At 54.7% G+C, this 17746-nt stretch overlaps 1 protein-coding gene across 1 annotated transcript; it reads left to right on the top strand.

Moving 5' to 3' along the window:
- The first annotated feature begins 203 nt into the window (after positions 1-203).
- TNFRSF13C (TNF receptor superfamily member 13C) lies at positions 204-9685 on the top strand. The gene is made up of 4 exons (XM_062587152.1): positions 204-1436; positions 3132-3323; positions 3988-4182; positions 6273-9685. Exons 1-4 carry the CDS (start codon positions 1226-1228, stop codon positions 6596-6598), a joined length of 924 nt encoding a protein of 307 aa, XP_062443136.1. The 5' UTR covers positions 204-1225; the 3' UTR covers positions 6599-9685.
- Positions 9686-17746: the final 8061 nt, after the last annotated feature.

Below are 17746 nucleotides of genomic sequence, written 5' to 3' on the forward strand. Positions count from 1 at the left end.
GCCAGGCAAGATCCCTGATGCACGTTGCTGGGCGCAGCTGAGGCTCCTTGCGAACAACCAGATAGGAGTTGGTTTTGGCTCGGATGTGTTCACAGAATCACAGAATGGTTGAGGTTGGAAGGTGATGGAAGATGATCTCTGGAGATCATCTAGTTCAACCTGCTGCTCAAGCAGGGTCACCTGGAGCACATTGCACAGGATTACATCCAGACAAATTTTGAACATCTCCAGAGAAGGAGACTCCACAACCTTTCTGGGCAACCTGTGCCAGTGCTCTGTCACCCTCACAGGAAGGAAGTTTTTCCTCATATTCAGATGGAAGTTCCTGTGTTTCAGTTTGTGCCCACTACTTCTTGTCCTCTCACTGGGCACCACTGAAAATAGTCTGGCTCCATCCTCTTTATACGCTCCCTTAAGATGTTTGTAGACGTTGATAAGATCCCCTCATTTCCACTGCCAGATGGGAGCATTGTGGGGCATTAACTCCCACCAGAAGCACATGGTTGGAGCTGACCATGGGACATTCAGACGAGATATCTTCACCTGCCACAGGAAATGGTGACCAGTCCTTTTGTGGGATGATGCAAGGAGGACTGCAAAGAAAGAGCAGTGACAACACGCTGTAGGAGAAATTCAGCTCTGTCCTACCCGCCTTTTCTTGCTCTCTTTCATCTCTTAAGCATTGGATTTGCTGGATAACAGTGTGTTCAGTGTGAAACAGCCATCCAGAAAAAAAAGTGTTGGAAGGAGAGAAAGCTTTTGCCTGGAGAGGATTCGATGTACTAAGACCCAGAGACTAGAGCACTGAAGTATCTTGTACCTCACGTAAGCCAGGCACCTCTGGGGTACTGTTTGCAAATTCATGAACCAAAGTCATTAGTGGGGAATCTGTTATGAGTTTTGAACCTCTCAGCCCCATCTCAACTGGAAGGGCATGACTGGGCTTTGCTGCTTTACTGAAATCAGGGACTGGAAGAATAGCTTCCAGGATGCTTCGGCTCTGCCATAGCTACGAGGAACAAGGTTGACACAAAAATCAAGGTTCAGACAAACAGATTTTTTCCCCATTGCAAAGGGGAAAAGCTGCCACACCTGCAAATCACCTGCAAAGAGAGCTGAAAACAGCCTGTTCAATGCAAACAACGAGCTGGAGGGTGTCGAGTTCACCGCGTTCCCTGGCCCTCGCAGCTTCAACGCCCCAAGCTGCACTGAGAGAGGGAAGTGTATGGTGTGCCTGAGCTCATTCAAAGAGTTTTCGTTTTACTATTGCATAGGTGGAATAACTGAGTCACAAGCACAGAAACCACAGCAAGGCTCTCACAGTGCTCCTAGGGAGGAGAGAGCAGTTTACCACGGCAAACTATGGCAGCGAAACACGTCTGAGAGAATGGCAGAAATCGAGAAAGCAACCGAGCAAGGAGATCTCCAGAACCAAAGTATGTGTGCTTGTGTGTGTTTGTGTAAGAGGATGGCAGGAGATTAGCTATGTCAAGTGAAAAAGGAAGTGAAATTGCACTAGGTGGGGAACTGGTGGACAGTGACTGAGGCCAGGTTTTAGTCATGACTTTCACTCGCTTGGACTCCTCCAGCCCCAAGAGCGCTTTGGGGAGGGCCAAGGTCCCAGCCGGGCTGAGCTGATCCCCTAGCTGGCCTTCACCAGAGAGGGGCTCCTTGCAGCCTGTCTCCTGATGGGGCCGACTAAAGGGCATTGGAGGGAGAAGGCAAGCGCACAGTGACGCACCACCTGTGGAGTTTATGGCATTTTAGAAATGAAGGGAGAGATCCTGACTAGCTTCATTTTGATGAGGAATCGAATCCTGGAGGAGGAGAGAGCAGAGCTCAGATTGGAAGGATTGTATCTGGTCCAGGGTAGCCAGCAGGGCTGATGAAATGACCCACTCATTGAATCCCATATGGCAGAGGGTAGCATGGTTTGACATAGCTTGGTAGGAAACAGCATATCAGGCAAACAAAATGCCTGGCCTGAAACAGCAAGGGGTGCACAACAAACTGCTTGAAGTGCCAAATGTCGTAGGTCTCCTCCACTGCTTCCTTCAACTGAGAGCAGACCAATAACAGAGTGCCTGGGTCTTTTTCACTATGGGGTGCAGTAAAAGTGGCATGAAATTTGTTTAGTAAAGATGAAGAAGAGCCATCTGCAACTCCGAAATCAGTTGTTTATCCACTCAGGCATCAGCTGCAGGCTTTGGCATATGGGTATCAGTGGTAGAAAAGGTCTCCTGCTCACAGTCAGGAACACTTAAGACACTTAAAGGTGTATTTAGTACCCTCCAAGGGTATGGGGACAGGACAGCCTTGGTGGGACCTCCTTTCTTCATATACCGGGCAGATACTCGCAACAGAGCCAGTTCTGAAACCCTGGGGTACACAATATGATACCAGAGGCCTGAAAGACCTGATCTAGGTTGGGGATATAGAAGGTCTACAGAGTAAGCAGCGCAGCTCTTTTGGGTCAGTCCTGGAGCAAGCTAGGGTCTCCGGGTCTGTACTAAATATAGTGAGCAAAGGCAGTGCTGAAGGCTGATTTCTGCCCCATTCCCTGAATGGACAAGACATTGTCCATCACAGAGCAGAGATTTCACCAAAGGAATTGGCAAATCTCCTGAACCCGGAGTCCAGGTAGATTTCCAGCACCTGGTCAGCCCCTCCGAACAGCTCACTAGGAGAGTGCCCTGGGACAGAGACTTATAGAAGACTTGGGCGGGGAAAATCATTCACAGGCACTGGGAAAATCTGAGGGGGCTTTCACAGGCAGGGGCGCAGGCTGAGGGGACATGGACAGACTGGGGTCAGGGGCAGGCTGTGAGGGTGATAGATGGGTGGACTGGGGTATGGTGAGGGCCAAGGGGATGACACCGGCCGGCAAGGCCAAGGTGCAGGCTGAACCCAGGACACTGTGTAGCTGAGGACAGCCAGAGGCTGCAGGGATTTTGAACACACATTTTGGAGAACGAGAGTAGCTTAAGAACATGTTTCATGGGCAGCCAGGGGTAGGGCTTTGGTGCTTGCTCTCCTCCTCCTGATGAAGATCCGCCCTGGGGGAAGCGCAGAGATCACAAGCCCCAGGGGAGAAGACGCAGTTTGACAGACTGTATCTCCCTCTGCCACAGGCCCCAGAGCTTTGCGATTTCACACTTGGGCAGCCTCTCTCTCCGGTGCCATGCAGGAAGACAGCTCTCCCGCTCAGTCAATCATGTCATCAGGAAAAGCAGACACCAGCGCCTCCTGTCTCCCTTCCCAGTGCTTTGACTCCCTGACCAGGTCGTGTGTGAAATGCTCTGAGTTGTACAACGACAACACAAGTAAGAGGGGGAAGGCAGCTGGGTCCCAAGCACCCCAGGGCGGGGTGGTGGGCAAAAGGGGCTGGAATGCAACCATGGATTGGAGGGGAGGTTGGATCGGCAGGTAGAGGAGAGGGGATCTTCTGCAGAGGAGAAGGAGATGTTATGGAAGGAGAGCTTCCTTCCACCTGGAGCAAGAGGAGAAAGGGGTGGTGGGGGAGAGGAGAGCCAGCCCCAGCTAGAGGGAGAGGAGTGCAGGGAGAGGAAGGCTGATCCAACCTGGAGAGGGGGTCACAGCATGCTCTACCTCAGGGAAGAGTGTGGAAGAGCGGGAGGCTCCCATCTCCCACCAGTCAGGAAAGCTGAAGGAGGAGGTGAGGGTTCTGCAAGGTGGGGAGGCTGTTCATTGCGGATGGTGGGCAAGTAAAAGTGAAGAGTCACTCTTTTTTGCTTTATGAAAATACTGTGATTAAACCCCTGAGGCCGGCCTGTCCACAGACCGGTGGGTAACAGTGCTGCCCTCCTTCCCTCACATTAGCTCTCCCCCTCACAGAATCACAGAATCACAGAATGGTTGAGGTTGGAAGGAGATCATCTAGTCCAACCCCCCTGCTCAAGCAGGGTCACCTAGAGCACATTGCCCAGGACCCTATCCTGACACTGCCGGTGTTTCCCTCCACGGCAGAGCCTGCCCATGCAGCGCCCACCTCAGCCCTGATCCCTTCGCCCCCTTCAGCAGACCTGCGAGACACCATCTTGATCTTTGGGGTCCCTGCTGCTGTGGGGCTCATCCTGGCTCTGGCTGCTGTCTGGGGCTTCCTGACCTGGAAAATGGGGAGGCAGAAGAGGAAGAGGAAGAAGCCGGATGAGGAGTCCAAAGGTAGGAGATCTCTTGCACTCCCTGTCACAGCACCCTGAGTCTCCCCTGGCTGAAGAGTCCATTTGGCACAGCCATACTCAGCTTCTCCGAAACACGTGCCAGAGGCCTGCCCGTACTGATTCCTCTGCCTGGAGGCAGCACATTGTCCCACTAGACATTCAGTCTGCCCTCGCTGCAGACCCCCTGAGGCTCAACTTGGCTCCTCTGCACAAGGCTCTGGTGCCATCTGAGATGCCCCAGGGCATCCTGCCTGGCTGCAGTTGTGTCTCATTGGTTCTGTGCCAGCTCACCCAGCAGATTTGCAGATACTTGAAGGTATTTCAGATGGCACTAGACAAGCCTGTTTGGGCAACTGAGTGGAGCCCTAAGTGATAGTCTCCTGTGTTCCCTGAGAATCCCTTCAAACAGCTTTCCAGCATGAGCTCTGCTGAATTCTTCCTCCATTTTTCTGAATCTTGTTTTGCCTTTGCTTGCTTAAAGCACCTACTGGCACTGGATCTCCTCTCCATGTGGCAGTACTTAAAGAGCATAAGCAGAACAGCCTTTTAGCTTCCCTTCCATAAACCAAACCAGTCAGGCACCTTAAGCCTGCCCACAGTGATGAGGTTCCTAGTGCTCTGGGTCACAGGAAGCAGATTTAAATACCATCCAGCTTTCTCATGACCCCACCACTTGGAGGCAAAATTTTCACATTTCCATGAAAACAAAGACAAGGACAAAACTCAGGGTGTGGACATTTCCCAAGCAGCTTCAACCTGGCTTCATGAGCATGTGTGAAATTTTAAGAATACAAATATATGTGCTACTCATTTTCTATCTTTGCATTGGGTACTCGAGAGAGACTCTCCCCTGGTAGCTGGATGGCAACGCGCAAAACACAGCCATGTGCAGGCCAAAGAGTTTGGGGTTTAGGGACAGCTGGGAAGGGCTCCAGAGGGCATCCCCTAAGAGCCTGCACGATTCGGCGGGGAAAGGGAGCCTCTCTGTAGGAAAGACCCAAAGACCTCAGCAGTGTCCAGGTCAGAGCCCATCAGCCGGGCCTGCCAGGCCGGCGGGGACGGAGGCCTCCCCGCCCCGATGGTTCCCAGTGCCTCCATGGCGGCCTGTCCCGGCCATGCGGGGCGGCAGCCCGGGGCCCCGGGGCAGCTATCGCCTTCCCCGGGGACCCCAGCCCCGGCGCTGACTCAACCCCGCGCTCTCTTCTCGGAAACGGTCTCGCCCGGCTTCACCCACCGCCTCCCCGCGCCGCGGGCTGCCCGGCCCCACCAGCCTCGCGCTCCCCCGGCCCGGCCGCCCGGGCTCTGCCTCGCGGGCGCAGGCGGCGGTGCCGGTGCTGTGACTAAGGTGGTGGTGGGGGGGGGGGATTTTTTTACCTGGGGCCTTTCCGTTGCAAGGCGGCGCGCGGGGCTAAACTTAGCGAGGCTGTGACAGCGAGCGCTGACGCAAACGCTCGGGAAAAATACCAAGAACGAAAGAGGCGAAAGAAATCCAGCGGCAAGAAAGGGTTGGCACTTGCTAGCTGCAACAGCGAATATTTAAGGGGCCTCGAGCGTGGGTCTGCCCCGCTGCTGTCCCCCCCACGCACACACACACACACGCACGCACCCCCTGTCCACCCCCTCGGGGCTCGGCCGCCTGCAAACACACCTCTCCCATTTGTGAGGTGTAAAAAGTTTCTCTAGGAGATCTCGGGGCCAAAGTTTCAAGCCAGCAGCGTGTGTGTGCATTTAAAGTGTGTAAACAAGTCTATTTTTAAGTCAGAGGCGGTCAGAAGACAGACAAAAAAGGGACTTGCTGCTAAGTAGCTTTGCCACTGCTACTACTTCATGAAAAGGCTTGAAGTGCAAGTGCGAATTTCTACGTTTCCCCATTACTATTTGGGGGGAAAGAGTAACAATAAACAGACAAGAAAGAGGTTTTTGTTCCCGGAAGAAAAGGCGCTGTGGAAACCGTGCCGATCCCTTCTGCTTTGCCGCAGTCTCCATGCCCACCTCGTGTGCCCCCATGGACATGTTCGTCCCTCAGCACCCCGTGCCTTGCTTTGCTTTACTTCCCAAGCCCGATAACCCCGTTTGCTTGTCCTCTCTCAGAAAGCCTGGACAAAGCCATCTCCTCATCAAGCCCGCTCCAGCACGGCTCCACTGCACTGGCAGCAGACGATGATCTTGCTTTGGCAAAGTGCCCGCATGCCAATGGAGCGGTGGAAGTGCCTGGGCCACTCGGAAAAGACACAGCAAAGCAGAGGCTGTGCTGCCAAGGCAGTACCGGCGGCGACATCATTCCACTCTCTGCTGTGTCCCCCTGCCTCAAGGAGTGCAACCACTGCTTCCCGCTGCCAGCTACGGAGCTGGGGGCTGCTGCCCTGGTCACCACGAAAACCACCCAGAAGACCTGCATCAACGAGGAGATACCATGAGAGCTGGTGGAGCAGGGCTGGAGCTTTATGGCTTCTCCCTGCAAACACCAAGACTCCTTCCCTTGGATGGATGAAGTGTTGCGTGGAAGTGAGTTGAATCAGAACGAGGTTTTGCCTTGAGCAAGATCAGCCTTCTAGAATCATTGCCTTTTCTACTTTCCCATTTGTGCAAAGTCCCAAATAAGCCAGTAGTCACTGGAGGAAGTCTAAGTCGATCATGTGGAGTTACGCTGAGCCAATAGCTGCCGTGATTGTGCTGTCTGGAGGAGGCAGGGGAGATCTGACTGATGAGGAGGAAGGATTGCTGGGGGCTGCTGTGCCATTCACAAAGCTGCAGTGATGCGGGCATGGATGAGCAGGAGAGCCAGAGTGAGTCTGTTGATGGATGGGGGATTTCTAGGGGCAGGAAGCTGAAAGGAGGAGAAAAAAAGGAAAGTGGAAAGGGGAAAAGAGAATTACGTTAGGGCGAAATCCCTCACCATTGACATTAGCTGGATTTTTGCTGCTGACCTCAGTAAAATGAGGCTCGTGGCCATATGAAGCAAGCCTCATCAAGCATCTGCTCCATTCACAGTCCAGCCTTCTCCTGTCTTTGGCATATCTACTGTTCAGGTCTCTCCTCCCTCTGGACACCCTTGCTCTGTGGAAGCCGTCCATTGCCTGCCAGGAGGCATGACAGTCATGGGAAACTCCCCTCAGCAGCTGGGTAGCCAGGAGACTGTAAACAAGTTTATCTTCCAAGCAGGGAGTGAGGAGAGGAAGAGGGGAAAATCTCTCTTTGCTCTGACCTACAAGCACTTAAGTCAGAGAGGACCTGAGGCAGGCAATGGAGGCTGCTGGTCCTGAGGAGCACTGGCTGTAAGAGCTTGTCATTATGGCCTGAGACAACCATCACATTCCTGAGACAACCATCACATTCACTCACAGTTGTTGCAAAAATACCGCGTGTCACTTGCGATGACAGGACTCATAGTGATGGATGTTTCCATGCTGCATAAAACCAGGCAGGGAGTGATGTGAGTGTAAGAGGGATCACTTAATTTAAGTGAGTGTCTTAAGGAGCTTGCTTGTGTGAGAACTGACCAGCAGTGCTGGCCCAGGACCTCTCCTCTCTGTAGATGATCTAGTCCACACATGGGCACACACATGAGTGGCTTTATGGTGCAGGAAATGCTCTGCTCTGAAAATGAAGTCATTAGTCCAGAATGCACTCACTTTATTCCACTGCACTGTCTACACAAGGGAGTTTTGCCAGTGTAGTTAAATGGCATTGGAATAGCTGTAGCAGAGCTGTTGATCCAGAGTAATTATAGCAACCAAATCTCCTGGGTAAATAGAGCCCAGGAAACAGGACTTCGGTGAGAAATCCTGCTGGTCCTGAAGGGGGTGATTAGAAAATTAGAAGTGCCTGAGGGGTTTTATTTGCATAAAGCACCATCCCAGCAGCAGTCCCAGTGAACTCTTCCATCAGAAAGGTGACTTCTTTGCCTCAGAGGCAATGAATGCAGAGCAGACATAGCCAAGCAAGCAGAGACTGCACCACTGAGCAGCAGTATGACAGAGGCCCCTGTCTTGCTAATGACTGATTTCCAGCTTTGTTCTAGATTTGCCACCAATTCTAGCACCTGGCCTCACTGTTAACGAATGTCCAGTCTTTAAGGCTGCAGTCAAAGGCAGACCCTGCCTATAGTGCTCTCCTGTACACTGCTGTCTTCAGAAACTAGAAGACTTTACCGTGCTCACCCAATGGAGCACTCAGGGGCACTGCTCTTTGTAGGACTGATCGGCGATGCTAGGCGCAAGGGAATGTCCCTCTGAAGACAGGAAGGTGCCTCTCTCCCAAGGAACGTTAGCCCAAGCCTTAGCTCTCTTTGGAACTCAAGGAGCTCTTATATTAAATGGTGAGGTCTGCCTCCATGCCATGGATGCTGGAGTTGGTTTCACTGCGTTCATCTCATAAGGGGAACCACAGAAGCTGCCACAAGGCACAGAGGCCTCACTTCTTCCCCATAACTCATCTCTCTGACCTCCTCATTGCCATCCTAAATGCAGTCGCTGAGGTAAACCTTGATCTGACTAATGCTTAACACAGTTCAAGACGTGAGGGGTCAGTCTCAGTCTCATTACCTCATGGCTGGGGATGTTGCATGGCCTGGTCCAAGTGCACAGTCACCTTTCCTTGGAGTTTCAGACTTGAGTGGCTGCCTTAGCTCAGTTGGGAGGAGTTGTGGAGGCTCCAGCATTTGGCTCCCCAGCAATCCTCTTACTCCGCAACAGTCACTGCAGCTCTCCGCCAGCAACCACTGCCTACCACAGAAGTGAAGTCACCACAGCACAAATCAGGGGTCTCTTCATCTGTGTGCTCCTCACTCAGCCATTCAGAGTGCCTTCTAGCAATCTTCGCACATCTGGTTTGGGGAAAGTAATTCTGAAATGAACCAAGGCCCATCCCAGAAGACATTCTGGCATTTGGAAGAAAGACTGCTTGTGAGAGGCAGGGAATGGGAGCAGGACTGTAATGCATTTCTTTCCTGTTTCCTGCCTTGTAACTGCTATGGCTGAGAACTGTGGATGCGGTGCCCATCCCTGAATGAGGTGAAGATCTGAAAACAAAACTACTGAAGTTTTGTTTGTATGTGCTGTGTAAAAATCCTGTTGAAAAACACCCTCTTTCTGGTAAGGTAAGGGCTTCTGCTCTCATTTCTTCTAAAGCTTCAGCGATATATCTTCTTTATGGGACTCTGGGCATCTACAGTTCACAGAAGCAGCGTTTCAATCCACATTGGATTCTTCAGATAGCAAATATCCCGTATATCCCTCTGTCCATTATAGCATACAGAAGTCTCCCCATGGTCTCACCTGCCTGACTCAGTCAAGCATAGCAAGAGTAAATCTCCCCTCCTCCACGGTCTCCTTGCTCGACTGGCTGGGAAAAACTTGTCTCATGTTGCAGTTCTTTTTTGTATATGCTTCTCATTCCTTATTTACAGGACATAGGGTTGTCCATTTTGTCTGCATGGGGAGAATAGAGAAAGGAAACAAAAAAATATAATTGTAGAAATTAAAGAATAAAGTGTAAATCTATGACACTTTTCTTCTGACTCTCAGGGTTTATGCAAGGAGGTGCCTAGTCAGCCCTCGTTCGTTTGGTTGGCATCAGCATTTTCCAGTACGGCAGCCTTGCCAGTAAGGCAAGGACACGAGCTGCAGAGGCTTCCTCTGCACCAGCTTCACAGACACATCCTGTCCACATGGCTCCCTACTGGGCTGGGACAGCTTCTGTGGGGGAAAAGAGACCCCGTGCCTTGCAGTGCCTAGCCCCGGTGATCTCTGCAAAGGATGGCAGGCAAGGGCAAAGCCCACCACTACTCAGCTGGAAGCAGAGGGTTTGTAGAGAAACTCTGTCTGGGAGAAAAGATTCACTGTATATGGGACATGTCTCCCCGCAGAAGGAGCTCGCTGTCACTGCCAGCCAGAGGAACTGTTGGAGGACACCAAGCTGCTCCAGCAGTCCCCAAAGCAGAGTGGGGAGAGATGAGAGAGGAAAGGCTTTCAGGCCCACAGATACGGTCCAAATAATTGCATAAAAGCCCCCAAAAAATCCAGGGGTCAGCGTAAATCTTCCCTGGGTTGGTTCTACAGACCAGCAGTTTTGGCAAGGCCTTTAGGCTTTTACTTTCTAGAGCCCTAAAAATCAGATTCCATCCACAAAAATCCCAACCTACCAGTGCAGTCTGACCTGTCTATGCACCTTCCCTTGCTTCCTATGCCCACTGGCCACAGTCATCGCAGCAATATATGGCAGCAGAGGACAGGCAGGCCTGCAAGAAGCCCAGACTCCCAGGCTACGTCTCTTAGCGCAGCCTTCCCAGGAGCTATGGGCCCCCCTGAGGACTTCACTCTCATTTGGGACAGGGACGATGATGGGGACCGAGGTGAGGGGTGGGGAAATTGTTGCCTGTTGACTCTCCTCACTGCCCTCTTTGACTTTCCACAGCAGTTTCTCACTTCCCCATGCTGGGCAGAAGCTGTGCTTCCTCCCCAGCTGAGCAACCCTTCCCTGCAGTGTGCAGAAATGCCTAGAAAGGCTGGTGAGGCTGGGGCTTCACCCAGCCAGAGTGGCATGGACTTTCAGAGAGAGCAGGGAAAAGTCAGTGGAAATCCCAGCGCAGGCTGATAAGAGTTGGGACTGAACTCCTCCCCGCTATAAAACCATGTCCAACATATTAATAGTGTGGTTGGGAGCTGCTCTCCTTGTGCTCAGCCTGCGCCCATGGCTCCCAAAGACACACCACGAAGCACTTGCAGACATGGAAGTCCCAAGGAGAGAGGAGGGGGTGCTGTGGCACAGCCCATGGCCCTGTGTGTTGCAGGAGGCAATCAAAGGGAGACAGGAAGGAGGACTCAAGGTCAAACCTTTCTACTGCAACCTTTTATTTGATGCCACTGCTGCCAGAGATTGTGCCTGAAACGAAGGTAACTCCTGGCTGAAGCAAGGCTCCATGGCTGAGTTAAACAGGGCAGAGCTGCCTTCCTAGGCTAGGCAGGGGCAGGCACCATTTCCAAAGTTTAAAGCCATGACAAGATTTTAGCTACGTTTCCTAAAGCTGTCTGTGCATTTATCTGCTCTCTCCATAACTGTTTCAACCCCATCAGCTGATTACAAACCACACATGATGAAGACAGAGATCACAGAGGTATTTACGTCCTCACAAGCATCTAAATGGTGAAATGAAAGAGGCCTTAGTGTCCCTAGGGAAAGGGGGATTTGGTTTTCATCCATTCGTTGGTCTAAGCAATAGAAACCAGGTGGCTAGCAGCCTGTACCTGCTGGCCAGCCAGCACACCCAGTTGTGCACCAGCCATAGCATATGCAGCGCCTCCCTAGAGGGATAGAGAGGGGGACAAAGAAGGTGTTCAGGCAAGGTATGGAGAGGATGGGAGACCTGGGCAGAAGATGATTGGGCAGCTGGAGGAGAGGGAGACACTAGGGAGTCACGGGACTTGAGAATATGGGATGCCAGTGAGCTCCTCACCTTCCTGTGGCAACATCACCTTCAGTCTCTGGCTGTCCCATGGCACAGGCAGATGAAAATTCTTGAGGTGCACCCCCCTTGAATACTTTTTAACTTCCTCTCTTCTCAGCAGATTTGTTCAATCTTTTTCATATAAGTAGTCCTCCTCTCCCCCCTTGGCTTGTCACTTTGCCATGTATCCGTCTGCTATGTATCCCTGCAGCTTCCTTGCTCTCAAGGCTTTTTCTCCCTACCTTTCTGTGTAACATCAGACAACCCCATGCAGCACCCGGGCTTTGCAAGGCTCCGTGACCCCAGTTTTTTCCTCGATAGTGTGGTGAGGCTAAATGTCTTCCTCTGCAGCCACCAGTCACATCTGCCAAATGGTTCTCAATCCCACAGGCTCTTCAGCCTCCAAACTGCTTGGCTTTCTTCCACCAGCCTCCCCACCTGGGACTTTCAGGGCCCTTCTCCCCTCTCTTTCTCCTCACTCAAGGACAGGAACTCCCTTGCCAATTCATGCACTGATTCCATCTCCTAGTAGTTCACCCAAGAGCTGAGCTATACTAGCCTGAAGCACCCATGCAGACCTCATGCAGATCAGCATTGCCTCACTGCGGGCTTTCAGTGGTGCACGTAGCACAGCCATGCTATGTCTGCCATTCAGCCGGAGAGGGAGGGTAAGGTTGGGACCTTTTTATCCCTTGCACGAAGCCATTCCATGATATCCATCTTTCAGTAGAGACCATGTCTATAGGTATAGGCTCCTCTCTTTGTGCTTGCTTGTGCCTCATACTGGAGAAGACCTGGCTTTAGTGACCACCCCATTGCCCATTCACAAAGCACAGACCTTTTCCTTCGTGAACTCCTGTGGGCCAGGCTTTCCAAGAGAGCATCCCATACCACCCACTTCCCAGTGTCAGCTGCACAGAACTTTGCAGAAAGACCCGTGGGAGCCCCTGCAAGACCATGAGGTCACTCATGGGAGACCATGGGGGAGGAAGAGAGGCCAGAGGTGCCTCAGGAGCTGGGGAACCTGCCACGAGGTGGCACTGACACTGCGTGCCTGAGTGCATGGAGGCAGCCCTGCAGTGGAGCTGCATGGGAGAGTTAATGCTAAAATGCAGCAAGGGACACTGCACGGGGGCAGGCAGGCTGGTGGCAAGCCTCTCTTTGGCCAGACAAAAGGGTGATACCTGGGCCTGACCCCTATCTGCCTGCAGAGCCCATCACCATGGCTTTGGAGCTGTCCAAGAAAAAGCCGCTGGTGGCTGAGCTGCATGTGCACCTGAGGGCAGGGCAGACACCATCAGTGGAGACGTGCTGGAGGCAGAGCAGAGCAGAGCAGGACACACCAAGTTGTTGCTCCTTTGCTCAGCTCCATCTCCGGGGCTCATGCTCTTGCTCCCTCCCGGCCTCCAGTTATTTCTAAGGTGCCCATCAGCCCAGCTTGCAGGCACCAAGCGGCATGTTACTGCCCATCTTTGGCCTGTCTCAGCAGTGCCTCCATGTCACTGTAATTGCAGCATTAGCCCTTATTCCCCTGGAGCTCGCACAGTGCTCGGTGACGGCAGCGTGGGATGTGCCAGCTCTCGCCTTCCTTTGCCTTTGCCCTCTCGTCCCTTCAGCTTCTCTTTAAAAAGAAGTTACCCTTTCTACCTGCAAAACTTCCCAACGTCAAACGGCCCAGATGGTCTATTTTTGACTCTCCCCTAAATGGCTGAGAAGACGCTGCCTGGCTGCACGAGCTGAGCCCGTGGCGGGGACACGGCCCTCCCGATAGCTCGCATCAGCATCCGTCCGTAATCACTACCCACCGCGTAATGACAGTAATTAGGAAGAGCGAAACTGCCTCAGGACTGGAAGCGCTGGCGGAGTTGGGGAAGCCAGATGGTGTTCACACTTAAGGAAAGATTAAAAAAAAAAAAAAAAAAAAAACACACTCCACTTTTAGATTAGTCTTCATTTCCTTTACGTAGTGTCGGAATCGCTTTGGTCCTACGCAGCGTCCGAAAGGGTACGGCACGCTCCGCGGGTCGATACGCGGCGCGCTCGGGAGTGGCGGAGCCGGGCCGCCCCCCGGCTTTCCCGTTTCGCACCCGGGAAGGGGCAGAGCCGCGCGGCCTGGACACCCCTCCGGTGGCGGCGGCGCGGTTCGGCGCGGGTGCGACGGTCTCGCCGCGGCTCCTCTCTCTCCTGCCGGGAGGCAGCGCGCTGCCCCGCTTTCCAAACCGCGCCGGCTGCTCCCCGCGCGGGAGGCCGAAAGCGCGCGGGCAGCCTGCGGCGAGCCCGGCCCGGGCTCCGCTTGCCGAAGGGGTTGGCCCCGCTCTCGGGAGGCGAAGGGACAGTCCCACGGTTTCCCCGCGGCTCCTGCTGAGCCGGGCCCGCGGCGCGGCCGCGTGGGAGCGAGGAACGAGGTGCTTTGCAGTCGAACAGAAAAATGAATTTTTTTGGGGGGGGGGACCTAAGCAAGGAGCCTCTAACCGGGCAGGGGGCGGCACCTCGGGGCCAGGCACAGGGAGAGCCGGGTGCTGGTGTGCGCAGCCTTGTGCCCGGAAAGGGCAGGCGGCTGGGAGGAGGCGGTCGCTGCCGTCCAGCGCCGGCAAGGGGGAACGCTGGACACGAGGGAGGAAGGAGGTGGCTGGTCCGCGGGGCTCCTGCCAGCCAAAATGGCCTGGAGCGGGGCCTGCGAAAAGCCGCCTGACCAGGGATGGGTCCTGACCACCACACCTACCTTAGAGCCTCTCTGGATCGGTCCCGCCTGCACCTAAATCCCTTCAAGCCCTTCCACCCGGCTGCTCCCCCGAGCCCCACCTGCGTGGCCAGGGCAGTCAAGCGGGGAGCAGGCTGCACACTCTCATCCGCGCCTGCACTCCAGCACGGGAAACCCCCCTCCCGCCCCCGGTGGCTGCCCCCGCCACCCCAGCAGCTCTCGGGGTCGGGCCGGGTCGTTCCCGGGTCCCCAGGTGCGGGGAACCGTAGCCTGGGCTCTGCAGGCCACCAGTGAGCTGGCGCCCTGGGGCTTGCGGGCAGGTGGTCCTTTGCGCCGGCACCGCTCGCTCCTGCCACGCGCAGGTGCAAAGGCCGAGGCTTGGAAAGGAGGGTGCGGGGAAGCAGCCCGCCTCGGCCTCTCCGAGGGCTTGGAGAGCAACGTCCTACCCTGCCCGGCCCCTGAACAGACTGGGACGAGACCAGTTACGTTATGTTACGGCTGAAAGAGAAAATAAGAATAAAGAAAAAACCCCAAAGCATATCTTTGCAGTGCTGCTCACAGAGCTCTCCTTCCCCCCCCCCCCCCCACCCACCCGGGACAAAATCCTCCAGAGCTGAGGAGAGACTCCTAGGAGTTTGGTTTTTTCTTTGCGAGAAAAACTAAACAAAGAAAAGCCGCCTAGGGTCAGAGGAAAAAGAAGTCCCCAGAAAGGGCAAGATCCTGGGTAGGACGTGACCAGGTGAGTCCTTGGGTTTTCTCTGTTCACAGCGGTGGGAAGTTTGGCCCTGTATATCAGAAAAGCCAACTCTAGACCACCGGGATATTTTTGTAGAGGAAAGTCACATCCTGCAGCGAGATGCGTAGCCTAGCCGTGCTCACCAACGCGGCTGCCAATGCACTGTAGATGTGACCTCAGCTCTGCTGGCACCCCAGGAATGGCTTGGCTCTGGATGGAGGGCTTGGCTCTGGATGGAGGGCTTGGCCCTGGGTGGTGGGGTCTGTCTTGGATGGAGGGCTTGGTCCTGGGTGATGGGGGTCTGTCCTGGATGGAGAGCTTAGCCCTGGCTATTGGGATCTGTCCTGGATGGAGGGCTTGGTCCTAGGTGTTGGGGTCTGTCCTGGATGGAGAGCTTGGTCCTAGGTGTTGGGGTCTGCCCTGGATAGTGAGCTTGATCCTGGGTGGTGGGATGTGCTCTGGATGGAGGGCTTAGCCCTGGGTGATGGGGGTCTGCCCTGGATGGAGAGCTTGGTCCTGGGTGGGGAGGTCTGCTTTGGATGGAGGGCTTGGCCCTGGGTGATGGGGGGTCTGTCTTGGACAGTGAGCTTGGTCCGGGGTGTTGGGTTCTGCCCTAGATGGTGAGCTTGGTCCTGGGTGTTGGGGTCTGTCCTAGATGGAGGGCTTAGGCCAGGGTGATGGGGTCTGCTCTGGATGGAGGGCTTGGTCCTAGGTGATGGGGATCTGTCTTGGACAGTGAGCTTGGTCCTGGGTATTGGGGTCTGTCCTGGATGGAGGGCTTAGCCCTGGATGTTGGCATCTGTCCTGGATGGAGGACTTGGTCCTCAGTGTTGGGATGTGCTCTGGTTGGCGGGCTTGGTCCTGGGTGTTGGGGTCTGTCCTGGAGGGAGGGCTTGGCTCTGGGTGGTGGGGTCTGTCCTGGATGGCGAGGTGTGCCCTGATTGACTTGCACAGCAGCACACGAAGGGCAGGTTTGGGATTGGGAGAAGACATCGGTAGGGAGAAAGTCCCGAGAGCCGGGGCAGCCTCCAGGCACCCCGGGAGCACCCGGGGAAGGGGCCGAGCCCCGTCGCGGTGGGCACCGGTGGCGCCGAGGCCGGGGAAGCGGCGGCCGTGCCCTTCAGGCAGCGGCGGGCGCGCGGCCCCGCTCCCAGCGGCTCCGGTGTCGGCCGCCGCATCTCGCTGGCTGCTCTCGCCCGGCGGGAGCTATTCTGAGCCCGCGATCGATGGGCGAGCGCGGGGCCGGGTCCGCAGCGGCGGAGAGGCTGCCGGCCGCGCCGCCCAGCCCCGGCGCGGGCAACGAGAGCAGCCGGATTGATTTCGCGTTGTCCTTTGCGAGAGCGGCGGGATGCTGAAGGAGCCGGGGAGGCAGACACCGGAGGGAGAGAGGCTGGGAGACCCCGGCGGAAAATCCCGACGCCGCTCACGGTGCTTCCGCTTCGTTCCCGGACCCGGAGCTGCGGCAGCGCGCGAGGAGGGTCCGGCGTGCCAAAGCAGGGACCCTCCGCGGTCAGGGAAGATCCCACGGGATTTTTGAGGAGCTTCCACCGGGCCCGTTCTCCCCACCAAGGTTTCAATAACGCAGGTGTCGTTTTCATTTCCTTCCTTGCTGTGTCGTACTATGACTGCGTCCTGCTAAACAGACGCCGCTTCCTGGCTCACCGAGTACCGGCATTTCACAAAATACAGAAAAGATGCAGAGACTAAACTTCAGGAAGAAAGCACCTGCGACCAAAAGTTGTGGCTGAGACTGAGCCGAGTTTAGCAATTTCAACAGGAGTTTATGGCAGCTGTATGTAAAAGAACACCTTCTTCCACCACCAAAAAAAAAAAAAAAAGCCTACGTTTCATATTCTTCAGGAGTAATGATACTTCTTTATGAGAATTTACAAGTCGCTCAATTCCTTCGGGAAGTCACACCGCTTTTAAAGCAGGTGCTGGAAGAAGAAATGCAGCAATGGTAAATGTAGGTATTCCCCCCCCCCCCCTTTGATTTTTCCCTCGCTGCCTGAGCTGCGAGGAGGCGAGAGGCAGGCCCGCGGCAGGGGCACGGCGCAGCGGGGTGCTCCCCGGCGGCCACGAGCGCCCGTCCCGCCAGGGTTGGCATCGGGGCTGGGGTGTGTGTGTGTGTGGGGGGGGAGACCCTTTCCCTGCCCCACTGCAGACTCCCCCCCCCACCCAGGACGTTCCCAGCCCCCTGCTCCCACGGGCCACTCGCCTCCCCTCACCCCCCCCAGCCCTCCCCTGCTCCCCCAAATTCACGCAGGCCACTGCTCCCCAGGAGCCTCTGCAGCTCTGCAGGGCTCCTGGGAGGGGATGAAGCAGCTCAAGCTTCCCAGCAGACCTTCCTCCCCCCCCCCCCACCCCCCGCAAAGTAATATCCAAAATAAATATATAAATGCTGTTCAGGCATTAAGCTGCTAAACGTATTCCCTGGTAGTGTTCTCCTTGGGCTTCTTGTTTGCTCTTCAGCTCCTCAATTATTTATTGCCTCAAAGAAACAGGGAAACAAACTCAATGATGCAAACTTTGTGCCCTGTAGTGACACTGTGAGTTATTAAAAAAAAAAAAAATCCCCAATGAGTCATTTTAAAATGTATTTAATCAGCTCTAACCACAGACACGATATTCATGAGTAGCTGCTTACTGCCTGGCATCAGCTGGGGAGGGCCGGCGGCAGGAGT

This window comes from Rhea pennata, chromosome 1 (genome assembly GCF_028389875.1).
Source record: "Rhea pennata isolate bPtePen1 chromosome 1, bPtePen1.pri, whole genome shotgun sequence".
NCBI lineage: Eukaryota > Metazoa > Chordata > Aves > Rheiformes > Rheidae > Rhea > Rhea pennata.